This window comes from Dermacentor silvarum, chromosome 7 (genome assembly GCF_013339745.2).
Source record: "Dermacentor silvarum isolate Dsil-2018 chromosome 7, BIME_Dsil_1.4, whole genome shotgun sequence".
Taxonomy (NCBI): domain Eukaryota; kingdom Metazoa; phylum Arthropoda; class Arachnida; order Ixodida; family Ixodidae; genus Dermacentor; species Dermacentor silvarum.
In genome coordinates, this window is record NC_051160.1 from 7,875,054 (window position 1) to 7,893,084 (window position 18,031).

The 18,031-nt window shown below is 49.8% G+C and overlaps 1 protein-coding gene across 2 annotated transcripts in view; it reads right to left on the reverse strand.

Moving 5' to 3' along the window:
• LOC119458430 (1,5-anhydro-D-fructose reductase-like) overlaps positions 1-5,974 on the reverse strand; it is a 91,373-nt gene extending 85,399 nt beyond the window's left edge. For both annotated transcript variants that reach the window (XM_049670136.1, XM_049670135.1), the window contains exons 1-2: positions 5,718-5,974; positions 945-1,112 (exon numbers count right to left, since the gene is read on the reverse strand). In XM_049670136.1, the coding sequence (XP_049526093.1) occupies positions 945-1,112; positions 5,718-5,945 (396 nt within the window). In that variant the 5' untranslated portion in view covers positions 5,946-5,974. The remainder of the gene's footprint in view (positions 1-944; positions 1,113-5,717) is intronic.
• Positions 5,975-18,031: the final 12,057 nt, after the last annotated feature.

Sequence of the window (18,031 nt, forward strand, 5' to 3'; positions counted from 1 at the left end):
AGCACACAACTGGCTGAAATCGTCCACTATTTTGCTACTGCGTTAACAAAGGAAAGCAGGTATATTCCATTTTTATGGACTCGCCGTGATGTTCCGTATAAAGTCCAAGGGCGATAACATCGTCGCTTCGCGCCGTATCGTGTATGTGCTAGTGAAAGCGTCCGAGGGTTGGCGGCTTAATCTCGCGCGCGCGAGGAAAGCGCACCGTCTTCCGTCGCGCGCAATTAGGCACCGGGGGGTTCTACTCTGGCGGCTGCTGCGTATGGCGCGGTCTTTATCTTGAAAGCGATCTGTGACGGGGACAGAGTCCGCTGTGCGCTGCGTTTCCGCCGCTTAGTAAGCGAGATGCAAGTCAATTGGCTCGCTGCTGATGCTGCGCGCTTCCTCACTCCAGCGTTTTGACAGCGAGCTTCCGCGGTATTTGAGATGTGTTCATGTGTACCTGTGCGCTTATGCTTATTAATTTGGTTAGCAAGTGAATGTTTACAAGTTTATACTTTCGTAGTCTTCTGTACCTACCCTGCTATGATCGTTTAAAAAACGCAGTATTCATATTATATATATAAAACTGTGCTCCTGTCAGAGGAGCCGAAACGTGTTTACTTCGTCTTCTGTGACCGGCGTTCCTTATTACTTATTTTCATTCTTTCGATGAAATTTTACCGTTTATATACTAAATATAGCTCGACGCGAAAAAGAAAGACGAAAATGCAATTCCATGATATCATCCAAGTTATAGCCGCTTCAAAAACAAGCTTGAAATCTTGATGTGAGAACCCGTCGAGTCGTGTCACCGTGTGTCTCTTCACTTGTAACGCGTAACATTTCGCCGTATGAGAGACGTCAACCTTGAAATGTGTGCAGCGCGACGTATAATATACACGAGGCTTTCCCGTCACCGGAACTTGCGCGCAACAAATTTTGCACCGAGAGTCACTGCGTACCTTGGTGACGACGAACAGCTCCTCACGTCTCACTTTTCCGGCGGCGATGACCCGGCGCAGGGCGTTGCCGATGGCCGCCTCGTTGTGGGCAGCGTGCGACGTGTCGATGTACCGGTAGCCGGCAGCCACCGCCGCTTCGACCACCCGCTCGACCATGGCAGAGTCACCCTGTGAATGCAATGTGTATGTGGGAGGCATGGTCAAGTCGCTATTTAAATAGCACAGTACCAGCCAGACCTGGCGTTCGTGAATGTCTCCAACAAGTTTGTTCAACCTTTTTCAGCCCTCGGTTGCATCTTAACATTGCGTAATGAGATACTAGCCCAGCAACAAGTTTGTTGGGGTTCCTCCAGAAAGTGCCCTCACACGGCAGTAGTGCATCTTCCATTGGCATACAACACTCATCCTTTAACATATATAATTACAAAAAGAAAGGTAAACGACACCATGCCATCAACCCATCTAAGATGCATTAAGAGAACATTCCACAATGTATATACAGCCACACTGCCGTCAACATGCCTAAGACGTACATTATCATGTTACATGTAGTAAAAAAAAACACGTGGAGTATAACGAATATGACATGCATCAATCAATGTGGAATTAGGTTTTTCTTATCATTGCTTAGAAAAGTACGCTCTAATTTTCTTAGGGTTAGCGTACTTGTAATGACATTTTCTTCCTCGTATCCGTTTGAAAGTGAAGGCGAATCTGAACGACTGCCGTAGGTAATTTGTGCGCCTGTATACTAACCACACGTTTTGGCGTACATCACTTCTTTCGCTTTCAAAAAGCCCCTGATGTAAGTTGTCAAAAAGCTCCGATAGGTGTAGGAAAAGGAATAATTAACTGCCGGAATTCGGAAAGACTCGTATTATGCTGTATTTAGCGAAAAGTTGGGCAGTAGAATGAACCTCGCCAAGTTTGATGTCGAAAGAAGATTTCTTTGCGTGGCAGTAGCCCACACAAGCGCACAGTAATTCCAATGGGATTCACATAAGGCAGAAACTTTCCCCGGATGACGGCAGCGTGATGAAGCACCCGCGACCGATGACAATGATTTCGCGACCAGCTCAATGTGGCCACGTCCTGCTCATATCTTCCGAACGTGATACACCCAATACTTTGTGCTTGCTTAGAATCTCCATGGACTCATCGTCTACGAATAGCTACATTCAAGCAAGACTGCTTGCCTGTCGCCTGGAATAACATTGCTTTTTAGTTGGTGCTATTAACCTTGAGAGCATTGTTATGAGACCAAACCGATAATTTACAAATGCGCGTTTTTTCGTACGAGATCGTTAATGTCATGGCTTTAGAGACAAACAGGCTGGTATCATCAGCGTGCAATAGATGCATCACTGTCCATTTCAACAATATTGTTCGCATATACAGAATAAATAAAAGCGGGCCGAAAACACTGCGCTGCAGCAACCTTGATTTAATTGCTTTACACACAGAGCGGTCAGTAGCGACATACTGCACTTGCTTGCTTAGTGCGTATACGATGATGTCTACCAAGGCACGAGAACTGAGCGGCTATTGCGCGTGTCTACTTGAAGTCGTGCCCTTAGAAGAGTAACTTCTGTCGCGCTGCATGTGTATTGTGCTCGAGCCTCTCGATGGCGACTTGTCCATTAAATAAGTGTTCTCCGCACTCCCAACCCACACGTTGCAAGCCATATATCGCTTGTCGATTCACATGCTTATCGAGAAACCACACGGCACCGCCCGTAGCTTGGTACAGCATAGACGCAGAATAAGTGGCCACCCAGAAGCAGTTATGCCCCACCTCCTTCTCGAGTGCTCAAGGTACGAAACTGCAAGGCAAATGTTGAGAGCAGATTTAATGCCATTAGAGCTACGACGCCCATAAACCCTTAAAAAAACACCTGTCCCATGGCTAACAGCATGACTTGAGAGAAAAGTGCCTGTCACTTTAAATGTTTTCTTAGAATATAGCAATATCTTAGGTTTATATTAAATTTTAGTGGTCCGCTGAAAGACAAATGGATGGTGTAAGTCTAAGCTTGTCATGTGTCAAGTATACATATGTCTTATATTATGTATACGACTTCAGAATAGCTCCTTCTTGGGCGAGTTGGTGTTTACTGAACATGACACTTAGTAGCTCAAAACTCGAAATAAAAGACAACAGTGAGAGGACATGAAATATGAGACTGTTTATTCCGAAGCAGGGCATCCTACACAAACATACGCATGCGCAAACGCATAAAACACACAAAGGGCGCCAGTCAGCCGAGGGCAGTGTAGTCACATTATATGCTTAGCAATCTCATTTCCGAATCATAAAGTGTCACAGTCGTTTGACTAAATGAGGCCAGACCATTGATTTGGATGTGGTAGGCCTCTAACAGTTCACGAGCGGTTTTGTTCTTGCTTTTGCCTAGGATCCTGGCATACAGCGGTTCACAGTCGGGACAAGACCTGCAATGCGCAGACAAGTGCGCGGTGGTATCCTTCTTTAAAATACGTGCGTGCTCTCTCATTCGGTCGTTGACGCAGCGCCCCGTTTGCCCAATGCGAGGGGATAAACCACTCCAGTGGAGCAATGCACGTAACGCTCAACGTGCACCCGTTCGTAGCGCCACCCGTGATTCGAGGGCAGAGACGGGCCAGCTTGTTCGGGGCGGACAAAACCGCACCTGTTCGCCACCTTCTTAAGGTTGTGGCTAACCTTGTGAAGGTATGGCACCACTTGTGCCCTTTTTCGCGCTCGACTTGATCGCCCACCTTAGGCTTTTTGTTGCTTTTCAGCTTCTGGAGCAAAGATTCCCGCGCTGACGTTAACACCGAGCGAGGGTAGCCGGCTTTTAATCTGATTGTCAAAACTCGTCTTGAACAGACGATTTCTTAAGCGCGAACCCCAGACAGGTTGTTGCGATCCCTCGTTTAATAATTTTCGAGTGGGCAGAATTGTATGGTAAAAGCTCTTTCTTAGCACGTGGTGAATAGCTGAACCTGAAGTGAAACCTGTTAAACCAGCATCTCTGTTGGAGCTATTCATCACGTGCTAAGAAAGAGCTCCCTATTTTCATGGAATTTTAAGTCCGTATCTCGTGCAATTGTTTTACGAGTCTTGAAAAGCAGCGGTATGACACCTGGAACACTTCAATGTGTAACTTTCTACAAAGGCTGTAATGAACCTACACAGAAACATATTTATCGCTCGTCACTCAGGACATTGCTTCGTACTTCGAATAAATATAGACACCGTGCCCCGCATAGTTTACCGAGGATACGCGATCAACAACTAAATGCCGAAAATAAAGCATAAAAACTGGGAGAAAGCGAGCATTCAGTAGCGGTGTTTCGAGCACGTATAAGCAACCTACACAGTTCAAAGTTTCGGAACACGTCACCACAAAGTGGGCTTCATTTCTTCAAAATATAAAATATCTGCTGTTCTTGCTCCTGCCGGGAAACAAGTAGTAGGGTAGCTCTTATTCAGAAACGGCCTGAAACTGAAATCGATAAAATCAGAAGTGACACAGGCCTTTAGAAAAAATTCTGTTAAGTGTTCTATTGACACTGAAATGGCTCTGCACGTTCGATCGGGTCACTTTCACGAACATGCATATACGATAAGTCGTGATTACACAAAGAGATTAGGGAGTTAGACCGGCCTGTAAGTGGTTTGATTATATTTTTGATGGTGATAAGATATTTATACTGTTACCCTAGCAACGCTACGTAGACTATCTCTGGACGGATATTCAATACTTCTAGCATTTGATAATCCAGCGATTTCATGCGGCTGATTATAATACTTTGTCTGGACCTCTCCCCTCGCCCGGAGGTTAAATATATCAAGCCGCTTTTTTTTTCAGGTATGGTTAGGCGGTAACTTTTTACGGCGGGAACTGCCCAGCGCCAGGACTTGTGCGCAATGCAAGCGAATCCCGCGCGTCGCCCGCTACAGCGCGTCACGAGGAGGCACAATACTCGCTGCCCAAACCGGGGATATATAGTGAAGAAAAGCAATACTAAGATGGTGACTCTATTAAAAAACGGATATTTAGCTTCAGTTGTAGTTTTGTTGGACTTTCCAGAGTGTAGCCGAAAGTCCCGCTTTCGAAAGTGGGGGAGTTCGCATTTAAAGTGGCCCTGAACCACCCCTCGAACTTGGTGAAAAAACTCGCAGTATAGCCCTAAAGAAGAAGCACTGATTGCGATATCAAATTCGTCGACAGCTATACGAAGTATGAATAGTAGTTTTATAGGCCGCATAAGCTTGTGAACATTCCTTTACTAACTAAATTAACAAGCATGGTGTCACGCGTGCGCAAGCAAACATGAACACATCTACTCGAAGACCGCGGAAACTCGCTGTCAAAACGCTGGAGAGAGGCAGCAGCAGCGAGCGAATTGACCTTCGTGCTGCCCTTCGCTTCAGCGCCAACTAAGCGGCGAAAAGAGCGCATGGCGGACTCTGTCCCCATCGCAGGTCGCTTTCAAAATCGGGCGCGCGCGGCCGCGCAATATGCAGTTGCTGCCGGAGTACAACCTACCTTCCCCCTGGTGGCTTACGTGCGACGGAAGACGGCGCCCTTCCTCCCCGCTTTCCCCCCTTGCGCGCACGAGATAAATCCGCGTCGTCGGCTCCATTCGCACGCATTCACTCACACATACAGCATACGGCGCGCTGCGACGTTTTTATCACCCATGAACTTTACACGGAACATCACGGGGACGGCAATGCGCCTTGAGTGTCCATATAATTGCTATCGCAATGATTCAGGACCCTACCTTGCAGATGCCGATGCCGACAAGGGGCATCCAGACACCGTTGTTCATGAGCACGCAGTGGCGTCGAAAGCGGTCCACACATAACGCGTGCGCTGGCTCCGCTACCTTGGGGTTTTCGGCGCACGGCTGCTGCGGTTCATGCCTAGACGAGTTAATCGGCTGCCTGACCGCGTCGTCGGCATTTCTGTCGTGCTCCTTGGGCCGCGATTCAACGCTGCTGCTGCTCATGTCCGGAGCGCGTTGCCAGGCGGGCCAGACAGTCCACCACACGCGACGACTGTGGGCTTATACCATACGGTACACACATCGACATTCAAGCTGCATATCTCGCTTGTTTCCTATACACCATGACCCGTACCCATTACGGGTTTTTGGCCAAGAAGCTGGCAGTTAAACGGGAGAGGCGAGATCGAAACGTCAGACAAAGTGTATATGTCAGGGTAAAATCAAAACTTTACCAAAAATTAACGTAGACCAATTTTAGAGAAATCCTTTCTTTTCTTTCAGAGGAACACGTGTCTTCGAGAAAGGATAGTTAAAATTTAAATTCCGATTTTTGATTTCCTGACATATCAGTGAATTAACCAGGAATTTTTTATCCTTATGCCACAAAGGAATTCACAGATGGTCATGTATACGTTTCTGTGGCTAAAACCCAATGTAGACGCCCCAAAGGAGATATCTGCAGGTGGTACAATTTGGATGATGCTTGGTTATTGATATTGATTCCTTTCATCGTGAAATATACCCACAAGGGAGGGATTGGCCCCATAAATGAAAAATAAGATGAGTAGCTATAACGACAGCACTATAAAAACATTGTATGTATGTATGTCAACCATCGTAAAAACGCGGTGCAGCCACAATGATGCAACACCGGTGGGACAGACAACGAAAAAGCGTGAAAGAAGAGAACACGGAATTCTGGGCTTACAAGGTTGCCTTTCAAGACAAGCGAAATCGAAACTTGTAACAGTAACCGAAATTGCGGCTGTTTTAACACATGGTTCCGACACACTCCAGGCGTATCACAAGATACCACTATGCGGGCTAAGGAACCGTACATCAGTCCTCGTGCACTATAAGAAGGACAATCTCAGTCACTGGCCGGGAAAATGTTTTCACCACACCACCGTTCGCCGTCTTCACCTCAACCTTTCGCACTTTCCCGTCCGCACTAGTTTTCACTACACGTTGTGGGGATGCGCGACTCTCACGCGTCCCCTGATGTTGTTTTCCCCGCATGTCTCCTGCAGTCCGGCTTCTCCGCGTGGCTAAGACCAGCGGCGGTCGTAGTGGTTGCGGCGCGTTGCGAGAGATGGCGCGAGTGTCGCGATGCTAACGCCACCGAACGGCGGGGTGACTTGGGAGAAAAAGGTCGAAGGCGCTCGCTGAGGCCCAGTGATGCCACGGCTGCTGATTTATCAGTAGATCTACTGATTTTTTTAAAAAAATTCTGCTGATTAAGTGATAAAGCACTTGAATCTACTGATTTTCTTGCTTTTCTACTGAAACAAAAGCAAAAGCTGCTACTTTTTCAGTACAGAGTTTATATTAATGTGATGCCACCTAGCGAGCGAAAAAAAAAACGCCGGTTGGCTCCGAGGTTAACATACATTCTTGCGTTTCCAGACTCTCAAAGGTGGCGCTACCTCTGTCTTTGAGTTGGAGCTGCTGAGGGAGATATATAGAGATAACCAAGTACAATTGGTATGGGAAGGTAGAAAAGGAAATGAAATGGTGGGAATTCACCGAGGATTGAAGCAAGGATGCCCTCTGTCACCATTGTTGTTCACGCTTTACGTCAAGGGCATAGAAAGACGACTGGAAAGCAGCGAATTAGGTTTTGATTTATCCTACATGCGTAATGGACAAATGGTACAACAGAAGGTCCCCGGACTGATGTACGCAGACGACATTGTGCTACTAGCGGACAATAAAAAAGATTTACAGATACTTGCGAATATCTGTGGGAATGCAGCGACAAATCTAGGCCTTAAGTTTAGCACAGAGAAATCAGGAATTATGATCTTTAATGAACACACGAGTAACTTCGTGGTGCAAGTAATACCCATAGTGAAGCAATATAAGTACCTCGGCGAACACATAAACGGTTCGAAGGAAAGAATTACTCAAGCAACCACCAAGATAACCTGAAAATAAAGGAGAAGCGGAATGCAGCAATAATGAAACACAGAGCACTGTGGGGCCACAATAAGTATGAGGTGGTGCGTGGAATCTGGAAAGGAGTAATGGTGCCAGCGCTAACATTCGCAAATGCCATTATCTGCTTAAAATCGGATATATTGGCGGGTTTGGAAGTTAACCAAAGATCAGTAGGCCGGTTGGCTTTGGGAGCCCACGGTAATACCACAAATGAGGCAGTGCAGGGTGACATGGGTTGGGCCTCTTTTGAAGTCAGAGAAGCACAGAGCAAAATTAGTTTTGAAGAAAGGCTCAGGATAATGGATGAAAATAAATGGGCGGCTAAAGTGCACAAGTATCTCTACATGAAAAGCGTGGACACAGAATGGAGGAAGAGGTCAAGGAAGTTGACAACCAAGTACAGGATAATCGAAACTGCAAATAGACAACCAGGCAGGGGCGGATCCAGGTTTTTTCTGAGGGGGGGTCAGCTTCTGTCGATGATGATGATAATAGTAGCCTTTCTTATTTACCGAAATTCACCGTTTTTGCTCACAATAAACCCGCGTTTTATACGGCTAGAGCAACACCTGTAGCCTTCTGTGGTGGCTCAGTCAGCTCAGCCGTTGAGCACGAGATCGCGGGATCAAATCCCGGCCGCCGCGGCCGCATTTCGATGGAGGCGAAATGCAAAAACGCCCGTGTTCTTGCGTTGTAGTGCAGGTTAAAGAACCCCAGGTGGTCAAAATTAATCCGGAGCCTTCCACTACGGCGTGCCTCATAATCAGAGCTAGTTTTGGCACGTAAAACCCCAGAAAGAGGAAGAAGACCTGTAGCGAAGCCAGGTATCGGTTTCTCCGAGCTTATAGGAAAAGGACGTTACCCAATACAGCCATGTGCTTGGCGGCTGCGCCTGATAATACAGGGTGTTCAAAACTAAGCTTTATGGTTTTCTTAAAATTAGGCACTGGGAGGCACGCGAAGACCACCTGTGCAAATAAGTTATGTGGCTAGGGGGGCACAAAGTGAGATGATAATTATCCCTGTGAGGGGTCCAATTAACTAAAATTGAACAATTATTTTTTGTTGACTGCAGTAAGTGGGTATGTTTGTATTGAAAACTTAGAGACAGTCGAGTTTCTACACAGCATCAGTCGGAAGAATTATTCTAGCGTGTCCGTGCTCCGAGATATCCGACTCCAAATTTCAATTGTCGTACTGCGCAGAATAATCGAGTCGACGCGAGAGCGGTTTATGCTTTGCGTTGCTGTGGAAGGGAGGCATTTTGGACATTTTTAGGGCATTGACATCTTGATGGGTGAAGTGTTGTCATGAGATTTGTGCATGACAACACCAAACTTAAAGCGGCAGTATGAAATATTGGTTAGCATAGCTAAAAAGGTTTCTGCTGTTGATGGTGCAGTTGTTGCTCTTGATTTCAATAAAACTTACAATACTTGGAAATCAGCAGTCAATTTATTTGCGTAGCTCAGACAAGGACCATGCCCGGTCGTCTAGTCACCATTACGCACGCGTACTGCCCTCCGGCTTCTCCGCTCGCGCCATTATCTCGGCATGGCAGCTGCCGCCAGCTTTACAGGCTGCGCGATCGCGTGTTACGACAGCGGTTACTGGTTCTTAGATTTTTTTTTTATTGCGATAGCAATTATATGGACACTTCAACGTAATTTTTGCCGTCGGCGTCGTCGTCGCCGTCAGGTTCCGTATAGATTCCAAGGGCGATAAAATCGTCGCCGCGCGCCGTACGAGTAAAAGCGCGCGGGGGACACGCGCTATCACGGAGAGCCAACGCACGGCGGAAAGCAAACGCGATTGTCGCCCAAAAGACCGTGGGGCTATGGGGGGGAGGGAGGCGGGGCGACGCTGTGCTATGGCACCAACTGCTTATCTTGCAACCCAGCGCAAGGAGAACTGGCAACGCAATCTCCCACGCGAAAGCAAATAAAAATAATAATAATAATAAAAAGCGGGGAGGCAGCGCGGGAGGGACGGGGGGAGCAGCTTCTACTCTGCCAACAAATACGCTTGCACTGGCTGTGGTGGCCGTCGCCCGCACCGTCTCTTTATCTCCACCACGGCCGGGCTCGACTGGCGCGCGCACTCGCTTCTTAAGAAGCGAGCGAGCGCGCGCGCTAGTCGAGCCCGGCCGTGTCTCCACACGGCTCTGACCTTTATGCGCTGTCCATTCGCCGCTCAGTTTCCGTTGAAGCGATAGACCGCAGGATTCTTCGCCCGCTGCAGCGGCCGCGCCAGCGTTTTGACAGTCGTTGTCTGCGGTCATTCAGTGTGATCTATTCATGTTTGCTTGAGCGCGATGACACCACGCTTGTCAATTCAGTTAGAAAGCGAATGTGTCCAAGTTTATGCGGCCGATAAAACTACTCTACTATCCCTACTCCGAATAGCTCTCTACCAATTTGCTATCGCAATTGATGTTTCGCCTTTCGGGCGAAACTGCGACATTTTGTTTTTCATTTCGCCAGCCGTGAGGGGAAGGTGGACAGTTATTATCTTTGCCAATGCCTCCGCCCCGTTGTCAGACTAAACGCCGCACGCAACAGCCGCGTCACATCAGGAAGAGCTTTGCGCCGATCCTCACTCTCTTGCATGCGTAATCGTGCGAACGACAATTAAAATTTGGAGTTGGATTTCTCGGAGCACAGACACGCTAGAAGAATTCTTCCAAGTGAAACTGTGTAGAAATACGACTGCCTCTAACTTTTCAATACAAACATACACACTTACTGCAGTCAATAAAAAGTTAATTATTCAATTTTGGTTAATTGGGCTGCTGACAGCGATAATTATCATTTCACTTTGTGTCCCCCTGGCCAAATAACTTATTTGCGCAGGTGGTCTGCATGTGCCTCCCAGTGCATAATTTTAAGAAAGCCATAAAGCTTAATTTTGAACACCCGGTATATCTAGCCTGTATTGTTTCTTAAAATAAAATTTGGGATTATCTTTTGCAGGTTCTTTATAAATGCGTAAGCACGGGTCCGTCTTTGGAGTTCTGTTGGGACACCTTGATTTCCTTAAGAAGAATCTTTGTGTTCTGCTGAGACACCTTCGTTTGCTTTGGAGGACTAACTCCCGTATTCTCAAACAGCCCTCGACTCAAAGCTCTTACTTCACTCCACCTTGTTGAGCACAGCGCCGCCTCTCGACTGATAAAGACACGACTATTCTCAAGAATTCCCGTGAATGATCATGAAGCTCAGTGACCACTTCTGTGGAGGGATGACGGTGCCATCTTCTCTCTTGAGTCGTGGTGGTGTTGACTAGAGTGTAGTGAAGAAGAAGAACAGGGAGCAAGCAGTAGTGGGGCGCTCTCATAGATGTAGGGCGCGAGCGCAGATCACGAGCTCTTGGCGTTGAGACCGTTGCTCTCTGGCGACTGAACTGGTTTTTCGCCTGCCGCTTGCCGTCAGTAAATCTCCTTATCAAAGTGGTGGAGGTGCGGGGTACCCCCTTCAAACCTGGAACTCCGAAGCCGGACGTTGCCCACCACTGCTCCGACAATGCCTGATGACGCCACCCAGCAAGACGCGGCCCAAGCTCCATCGGTCATCGTGTCAAGCGCGCTGCGTCAGCGCGATCCCGCTTTCTTTAGCGGCACCGATGACTATGACGTAGAAGATTGGCTAACGTCGTTTGAAAGGGTGAGCGCGCACAACAAGTGGGACGACGCTACAAAACTACGCAGCGTCCTGTTCTACCTAACACACGTCGCAAACCTCTGGTTTCGTAACCATGAGTCAGACTTCGCCAATTGGACGGCTTTCAAGACGAGCTTCGCGGAAGTGTTCGGTCGCCCCGCAGTGCGCAAGCTTCGCGCTGAACAGCGTCTACGCGGACGTGCGCAGCAGCAGGGCGAGAACTTCACGAGCTATATTGAAGACGTCATTGACTTGTGCAAGCGCGTGAATCCTTCTATGATTGAGCAAGACAGGATAAAGCACATCATGAAAGGCATAGACGACGACGCCTTTCAGATGTTGCTGGCCAAGGACCCACGCACCGTATCTGAACTCGTGACCTTGTGCCAGAGCTTCGACGAACTACGTAAGCAGCGCGTCCTAGCTCGGCGGCAGACGTCAACAGACGATTCCCTCGCTGCGTTGACCATCGGCGGCGACCACACGGCGCTCCTGTCACAGATTAAGGAGCTTGTGCGTGAGGAAGTTGCTCGACAGCTTTCATTTTTTCCGACCACGCAAGTGCCTACGCCTAGGCTGACTCCAACCATCCGACAAGTGATACAGGAGCAGGTCACCGAGGCTTTGCCGTCTGCCTTTCAGCCGACTGGTGTCACCGCGCCGCTATCATTTGTGGTGCCGTCTGCTGCTCCTCCGGCTCCTGTTGCCGCGCCTCTGACGTACGCGGATGCCGTCATGAAGCCACGTCCTCAACCAGTACTAACCCCTCAACCACCAATTCGACCACCAGCGACGGTGCTTTTCGGGGCGCAGCCACAGTACGCAAATCCTTGGCGCACTGCAGACAACCGCCCGATCTGCTATGCTTGCGGAATTCCGGGTCATGTTGCGCGATTCTGTCGCCGACGCTTCGCGGCGACCACGAATACGCCGAGATATCCAGACTACTCCTTCCGACCTCCCTATCGCACGCAGCCAGAACGAGAGCCTGAAACATGCGCCCGTGATCACCAGCCCGATGCCCAACCTTTTGCTGCTCGTCGGTCCCCCTCACCGCGCCGCCGTTCTCTTTCGCCTATGCGTCGTCGGTACAACACTGGTGAGGCGGAAAACTGACTACCGCAGCTTCTGAGGCACGAGCTGCGCCGTCGTCAACCTGTCTAAGTCCTCGCTTGTCCCCCGCCAATGTTATTGAAGTGTTTGTTGACGGTGTACGAACTCTTGCGCTTGTGGACACCGGCGCCGCTATTTCTGTAATGAGCCATACGTTTTGCCGTTCTATCCGTAAAGTGACGACGCCACCTTCAGGATTTTCTCTCCGTACTGCGAGCGCACAATATATTCAACCCGTTGCAGCATGTACGGCCAGGGTGCTCATACAAGACGTGATCTACAGTGTTGAGTTCCTTGTGCTGGCCTCGTGTTCCCATGACCTGATCCTCGGGTGGGATTTTTTGTCCCGTAACCACGCTGTTATCGACTGCGCTCGTGCTCAGGTAGAGTTCGCTGTGTTTCCCGAGACGCCTTCCACCCATGTGGCCGGTCCTGGGGATAGAAAGCTTGTCGTCACCGCCGATATTGACCTGCCACCTCAGAGTGCCGTCATTGTTCCCGTTTCCTGTGCCGCCCTTTCCGACGCCACCGTTCTGTTCACGCCATCTGACTTGTTTCGTCGCCGCCACAATACGTCACTGCCTTTTGCCATCCTCGCGCTTCATCAGGAGAATACCGGACTACTTGTTTGCAACCCCAATTCAGGCCCTCTGACTTTGCACCGAAATGAAACGCTTGGCCACGTTCAGCCTGTAGACGCTGCTGTTATTGTACCCCTTGACCCCTCTGTGCCTGAGACTCAGCATCCGCTGAACGCCCTGACCCCTCACCTTGCGTCCGACGCCGTGCTCTCGGAATCTTTTCACCGTTCCATCGACAGCGACCTCGATCCGGCTGCACGGACGCAGCTTCTTGCCCTTCTACACGAGTTCCGCACTTCGTTTGACTTACCGCAAGCGTCCCTAGGCCGAACTAATGCGGTTGTTCACACGATTGACACTGGGCCTCACGCTCCTTTGCGACAGCGCCCCTACCGTGTGTCACCTGCGGAACGTCGTGTCATTACGGAGCAGGTTGACGACATGCTTCAGCGCGGAGTCATTACGCCTTCTTGCAGCCCCTGGTCCTCTCCTGTTGTACTGGTCAGAAAGAAAGATGGCTCTATTAGATTCTGTGTTGACTACCGACGCCTCAACAAGATTACTCGCAAAGACGTCTATCCTCTTCCTCGAATAGACGACGCCCTCGATTGCCTTCAAGGTGCCGAATTTTTTTCTTCCCTCGACTTGCGATCGGGATATTGGCAGGTCCCTATGGCGGCGTGTGATCGTCCGAAGACGGCGTTCGTCACACCGGACGGGCTTTTCACCATTCTTTCTTTTATATGGCCGTGAACCATCCTCCACGCTTGACACAATTTTACCGTACCGCCCGGACGCCTCCGAATTCAGTGCAATTTCTGACGTCGCCCAGCATGCCGAGGAGTGTCGTCAGCTGGCCCGCTCGTTCACGTCCGACAGCCAAGCACTCCAGAAAGATCGCCGCGACACCGATGAGCATGTGCTGAGTTTTGCCGTTGGATCCCTCGTCTGGCTCCGCATACCTTTCAACTCTCCTGGCCTCACCCCCAAGTTTGCTGCCAAGTACCACGGGCCATACCGCGTCATCGAGCGCAGGTCTCCCGTCACTTATGTCATTGAGCCGGTCAACCCCTCCTCGGACAAGCGCCGTCTCGGTCGCGACACGGTCCACGTCAGCCGCCTCAAGCCGCATCACGACCCTCTCATCCTTGCGTCCCCTTGAGTCGCCAGGATGGCTCCCCTTCGCCGCCGGGGTTATTGTAGTGAAGAAGAAGAACAGGGAGCAAGCAGTAGTGGGGCGCTCTCATAGATGTAGGGCGCGAGCGCAGATCACGAGCTCTTGGCGTTGAGACCGTTGCTCTCTGGCGACTGAACTGGTTTTTCGCCTGCCGCTTGCCGTCAGTAAATCTCCTTATCAAGAGGAACGTTCTTGAATACGGGCGTAACGCTCCGCTCCAACGCGGCAACCACTACGCTGGTTGTTTACGATATACGAATCACCGCGTATGAAGACTCACGACGCCACCTACAAGAATAACGATGTGGCGTAGTAGCCGAGAGCGCGAGCCAGCGTCTTCATGTTTTGTTTCCCACGCGATGTCATCCTTTTACACATGGCGCGCATCGGCTCCCGTTTCTTTAACCACGCGACGCCATCCTAGGCCCGCGCGCTGGCATTGGCCGCTGTCGTCACGCTCCCCCACTTCGCAGCCGCGGCTCGAGGCTTCGCCCCGCTCCGCGAGAACGCCCACTCAGATAAACGGATCCGGCGGTTTTGAGCCTCCTATGCTTAATGTACGACAATAAAACTACGAAGTTACAATGAAAAACTTATAGCGTACGAACGGTACTGTGCTCGTACTGGATATTGTCAACGTGTAACTGTGATCACAATGAGTGCTACAGTTAAAAAACGTTGCCTATGCATAGCTCTTATAGTTTAGCTGTTAGTTGTTATTATTTATATATGAACACTTCAGCGAGAGATCTCTTTCATTAAGCAGGTTGGTCGCGGAACCGATGACAGTCAATGAGGCAACCGTTGACACCCCAAGGGGGAAACTAAGTTAATCAGGCGCGAAGGCGCTCGAGCGGACCTCGGCGTGCTTGGCAAAAGGGACGTCCCCTCGTTCATTCGACGCCACCGACGGGACGAGTAAGGCACGGCAGGCGCCAGGAAGTCCAAGGTGTTCATGAGAAAAAATAACTACGGCAACTTCGCGACACCATGCACACTCCTACCGAATACAACTAAGCTTGTGAGCGAGCTAGCTTTACTTGTACATGGCCAAAAATACTTTTGAAGAGTGCTGGTGGCCATATTTTTCTGTTTTTTGCGACAGGGCCATCCCCCTGTCAGCGAGGGGGCGATGCAGAAATCTGAGGGGGGGGGGGGGGGGGGTCAGGACATCCGGACATCCCCCCTGGATCCGCGCCTGCAACCAGGAGTCATCAGAAAGAAAGTGAGAGAAATAGAGACCGTGAATTGGATGCAAAGAATGGAAACAAAAAGGACAATGGAGATTTACAAGAATGAGAAGAAAGAAATTAGAAGGGAAAATCTGTACGATAACACAAAGGGCAGTGCCTTGCTATTTGAGGCTCGAGCCGGTTGCCTAAGGACGAAAACATATCGGAACAAATATTCGGAACTAGATGAGACATGTGCATGCTGCAGTAAAGATCCAGAAACCACTCAGCACATCCTGATGGAATGCGACGGGATCCACCCAGCGAGAACCGTAGGTAACGTGCAACTCCCAGAAGCGCTTGGTTTCAAAGTGGAAGGAAACATAAACAGATCAGCCGTAGAGATCAGCAAGAGACGATTGGAGTACTGGTGGAAAAAAAGCAGGGAAAAGATGGATACGACCTGATCTCTTAAAATTATAGGCAGCGGCACAAGGTAAATTTTTGAAAAAGAAAAATAATAATGAGAGGTATACAAAAATGCTAGATAAAGAACATGTATAGTATACCTGATTAAATCAAGCAGGCTAGGTGACTATTTGTTGCCGCCCCGTTTCAAAGGGGATGCCAATAAATCATCACCATCATCATCATCGACGTCCCGTCGTGGGAGACCTGAGCCCGGGTCGTCAAAACTGCAGGACAATTCAATAAAGTTATTACCATCCATTGAGGTTATTTAGCACATAAATGTCTCCGCTGTATTGTGTGTGCATAGTTTGATGTATTTCCTTGTTTTCGTAAATGCGTCAGGTAAACAGAACACTATTCGATTCCGAGAAACAATCAGCAGTAGTAATACTGCTAAGGATTGCGTTTAACTTGTTCTACCTTTCGTTTTCCTCGTCTGAGCGACGCAGATTCTACTAATAATTGAAGGTACTACATATCTCACGTAGATATCTTACGTACGAACAGCCTTGTGAAAATGCGCCCAGAACAGTCGCATTTCAAGCAAGCGCTTCAACGCCCCGCGTGCGATACGAAATGACGCGGGCGCTAGCGGCCGCGCGCTTCGCTCACTAATGGCGGCCGCGAGGGACGGCAAGGAGGAAACGGCGCGGAGAGGAGGCGTTTGCGCTACCTTTGAAAAATACAGGGACCACGGCCCTCCCACTATTTTTTTTTTTTTTTTTCCTTCCTCCATGCCACTCGGGTTTCAAACAGTCGCGGCGGCATCAGGGAGGACAATCTCTTGAAGCTCTTCCACGCGTTCTTGATGAGTCACATCATGTACGTGGCTGCCATGCACTGCTGGCAGAATCACGAAAAGACGAAGCTTAATTTACTCATTCGCAAAAGCATCAAGCGCGTGCTGGGTATTCCGATGAATGCCAGCACAGAGAGGCTCATGCAGCTCGGGGTTCACAACACGTTAGAGGAAATCATCGAGGCGCAGCACACGGCTCAGACTGCCAGGTTGTCTTCTTCGGCCGCTGGAAGGCAGATTCTGGCGCTTCTGGGCTGTAATCCATCGCTGGAGGCAGAACGCAAGATTTGCCTTACTAAAGAGCAGAGAGCCGGTATAACTGTCTCCCCGTTTCCCCGCAATGTGCATCCGCAGCACAATGCGGGCAGGCGAAGGGCCAGAGGCGAGGCCCTACTAAAACAAGTTCGCGACGACCCGCACTCCGCGTGCTTTGTGGACGCCGCGCAGTACGGCCGATCGGCAAACTTCTCGGCCGTGATGGTCGATCACAGTGGCGCAGTTCTCAACTCTGCATCTTTCAGGTATACCACCCCGGCTAGAGCCGAGCAGGCCGCGGTAGCTCTCGCCTTACTTGACGACAGTAGACATCGAATTTACACCGATTCTCGCGCGGCCATCAGGGCCTTTGCATCAGGTTCCGTTTCGCCCGAGGTCGCTCGCATCCTAGGCGATAGGGTCATTTCCTCACACACCATCACCTGGTTTCCGGCTCACCTCGGGTCGCACTTGTCCTCTGTAAATAACCTCAACGAGGTCGCCCACACCCGCGCGCGCGAACTAACCCACCGTGCCGGGTCGGACGGAGGTGGTACCTCGGAGACTAGTCGGGAGGTCTTTAGAGACACTTTATTCACATTCAACGAGGTTACTAAGCACTATCAGCTGGGCAGGCGAACGTTTCCTCTTCCGCACGAGAAACTCTCCAGGCTGCAGGCAGCAACGTTCCGAATGTTGCAGACCAGGTCTTATCCTAGTCTATCCACTCTCAGCTCTTACACGGACACTTTTAAACCGGAATGCCCCGATTGTGGCGAGCGTTGCAATTTAGAGCACATGCTCTGGCGGTGTCCCTCATTAGGTGGCCCTCAACGCATCACCGAAGAAGAGTGGAGCTCCGAGCTAAGGAGCCCCGAACTACTGCACCAGCTAAGGGCCGTCCAGAGGGCCCACGACGCG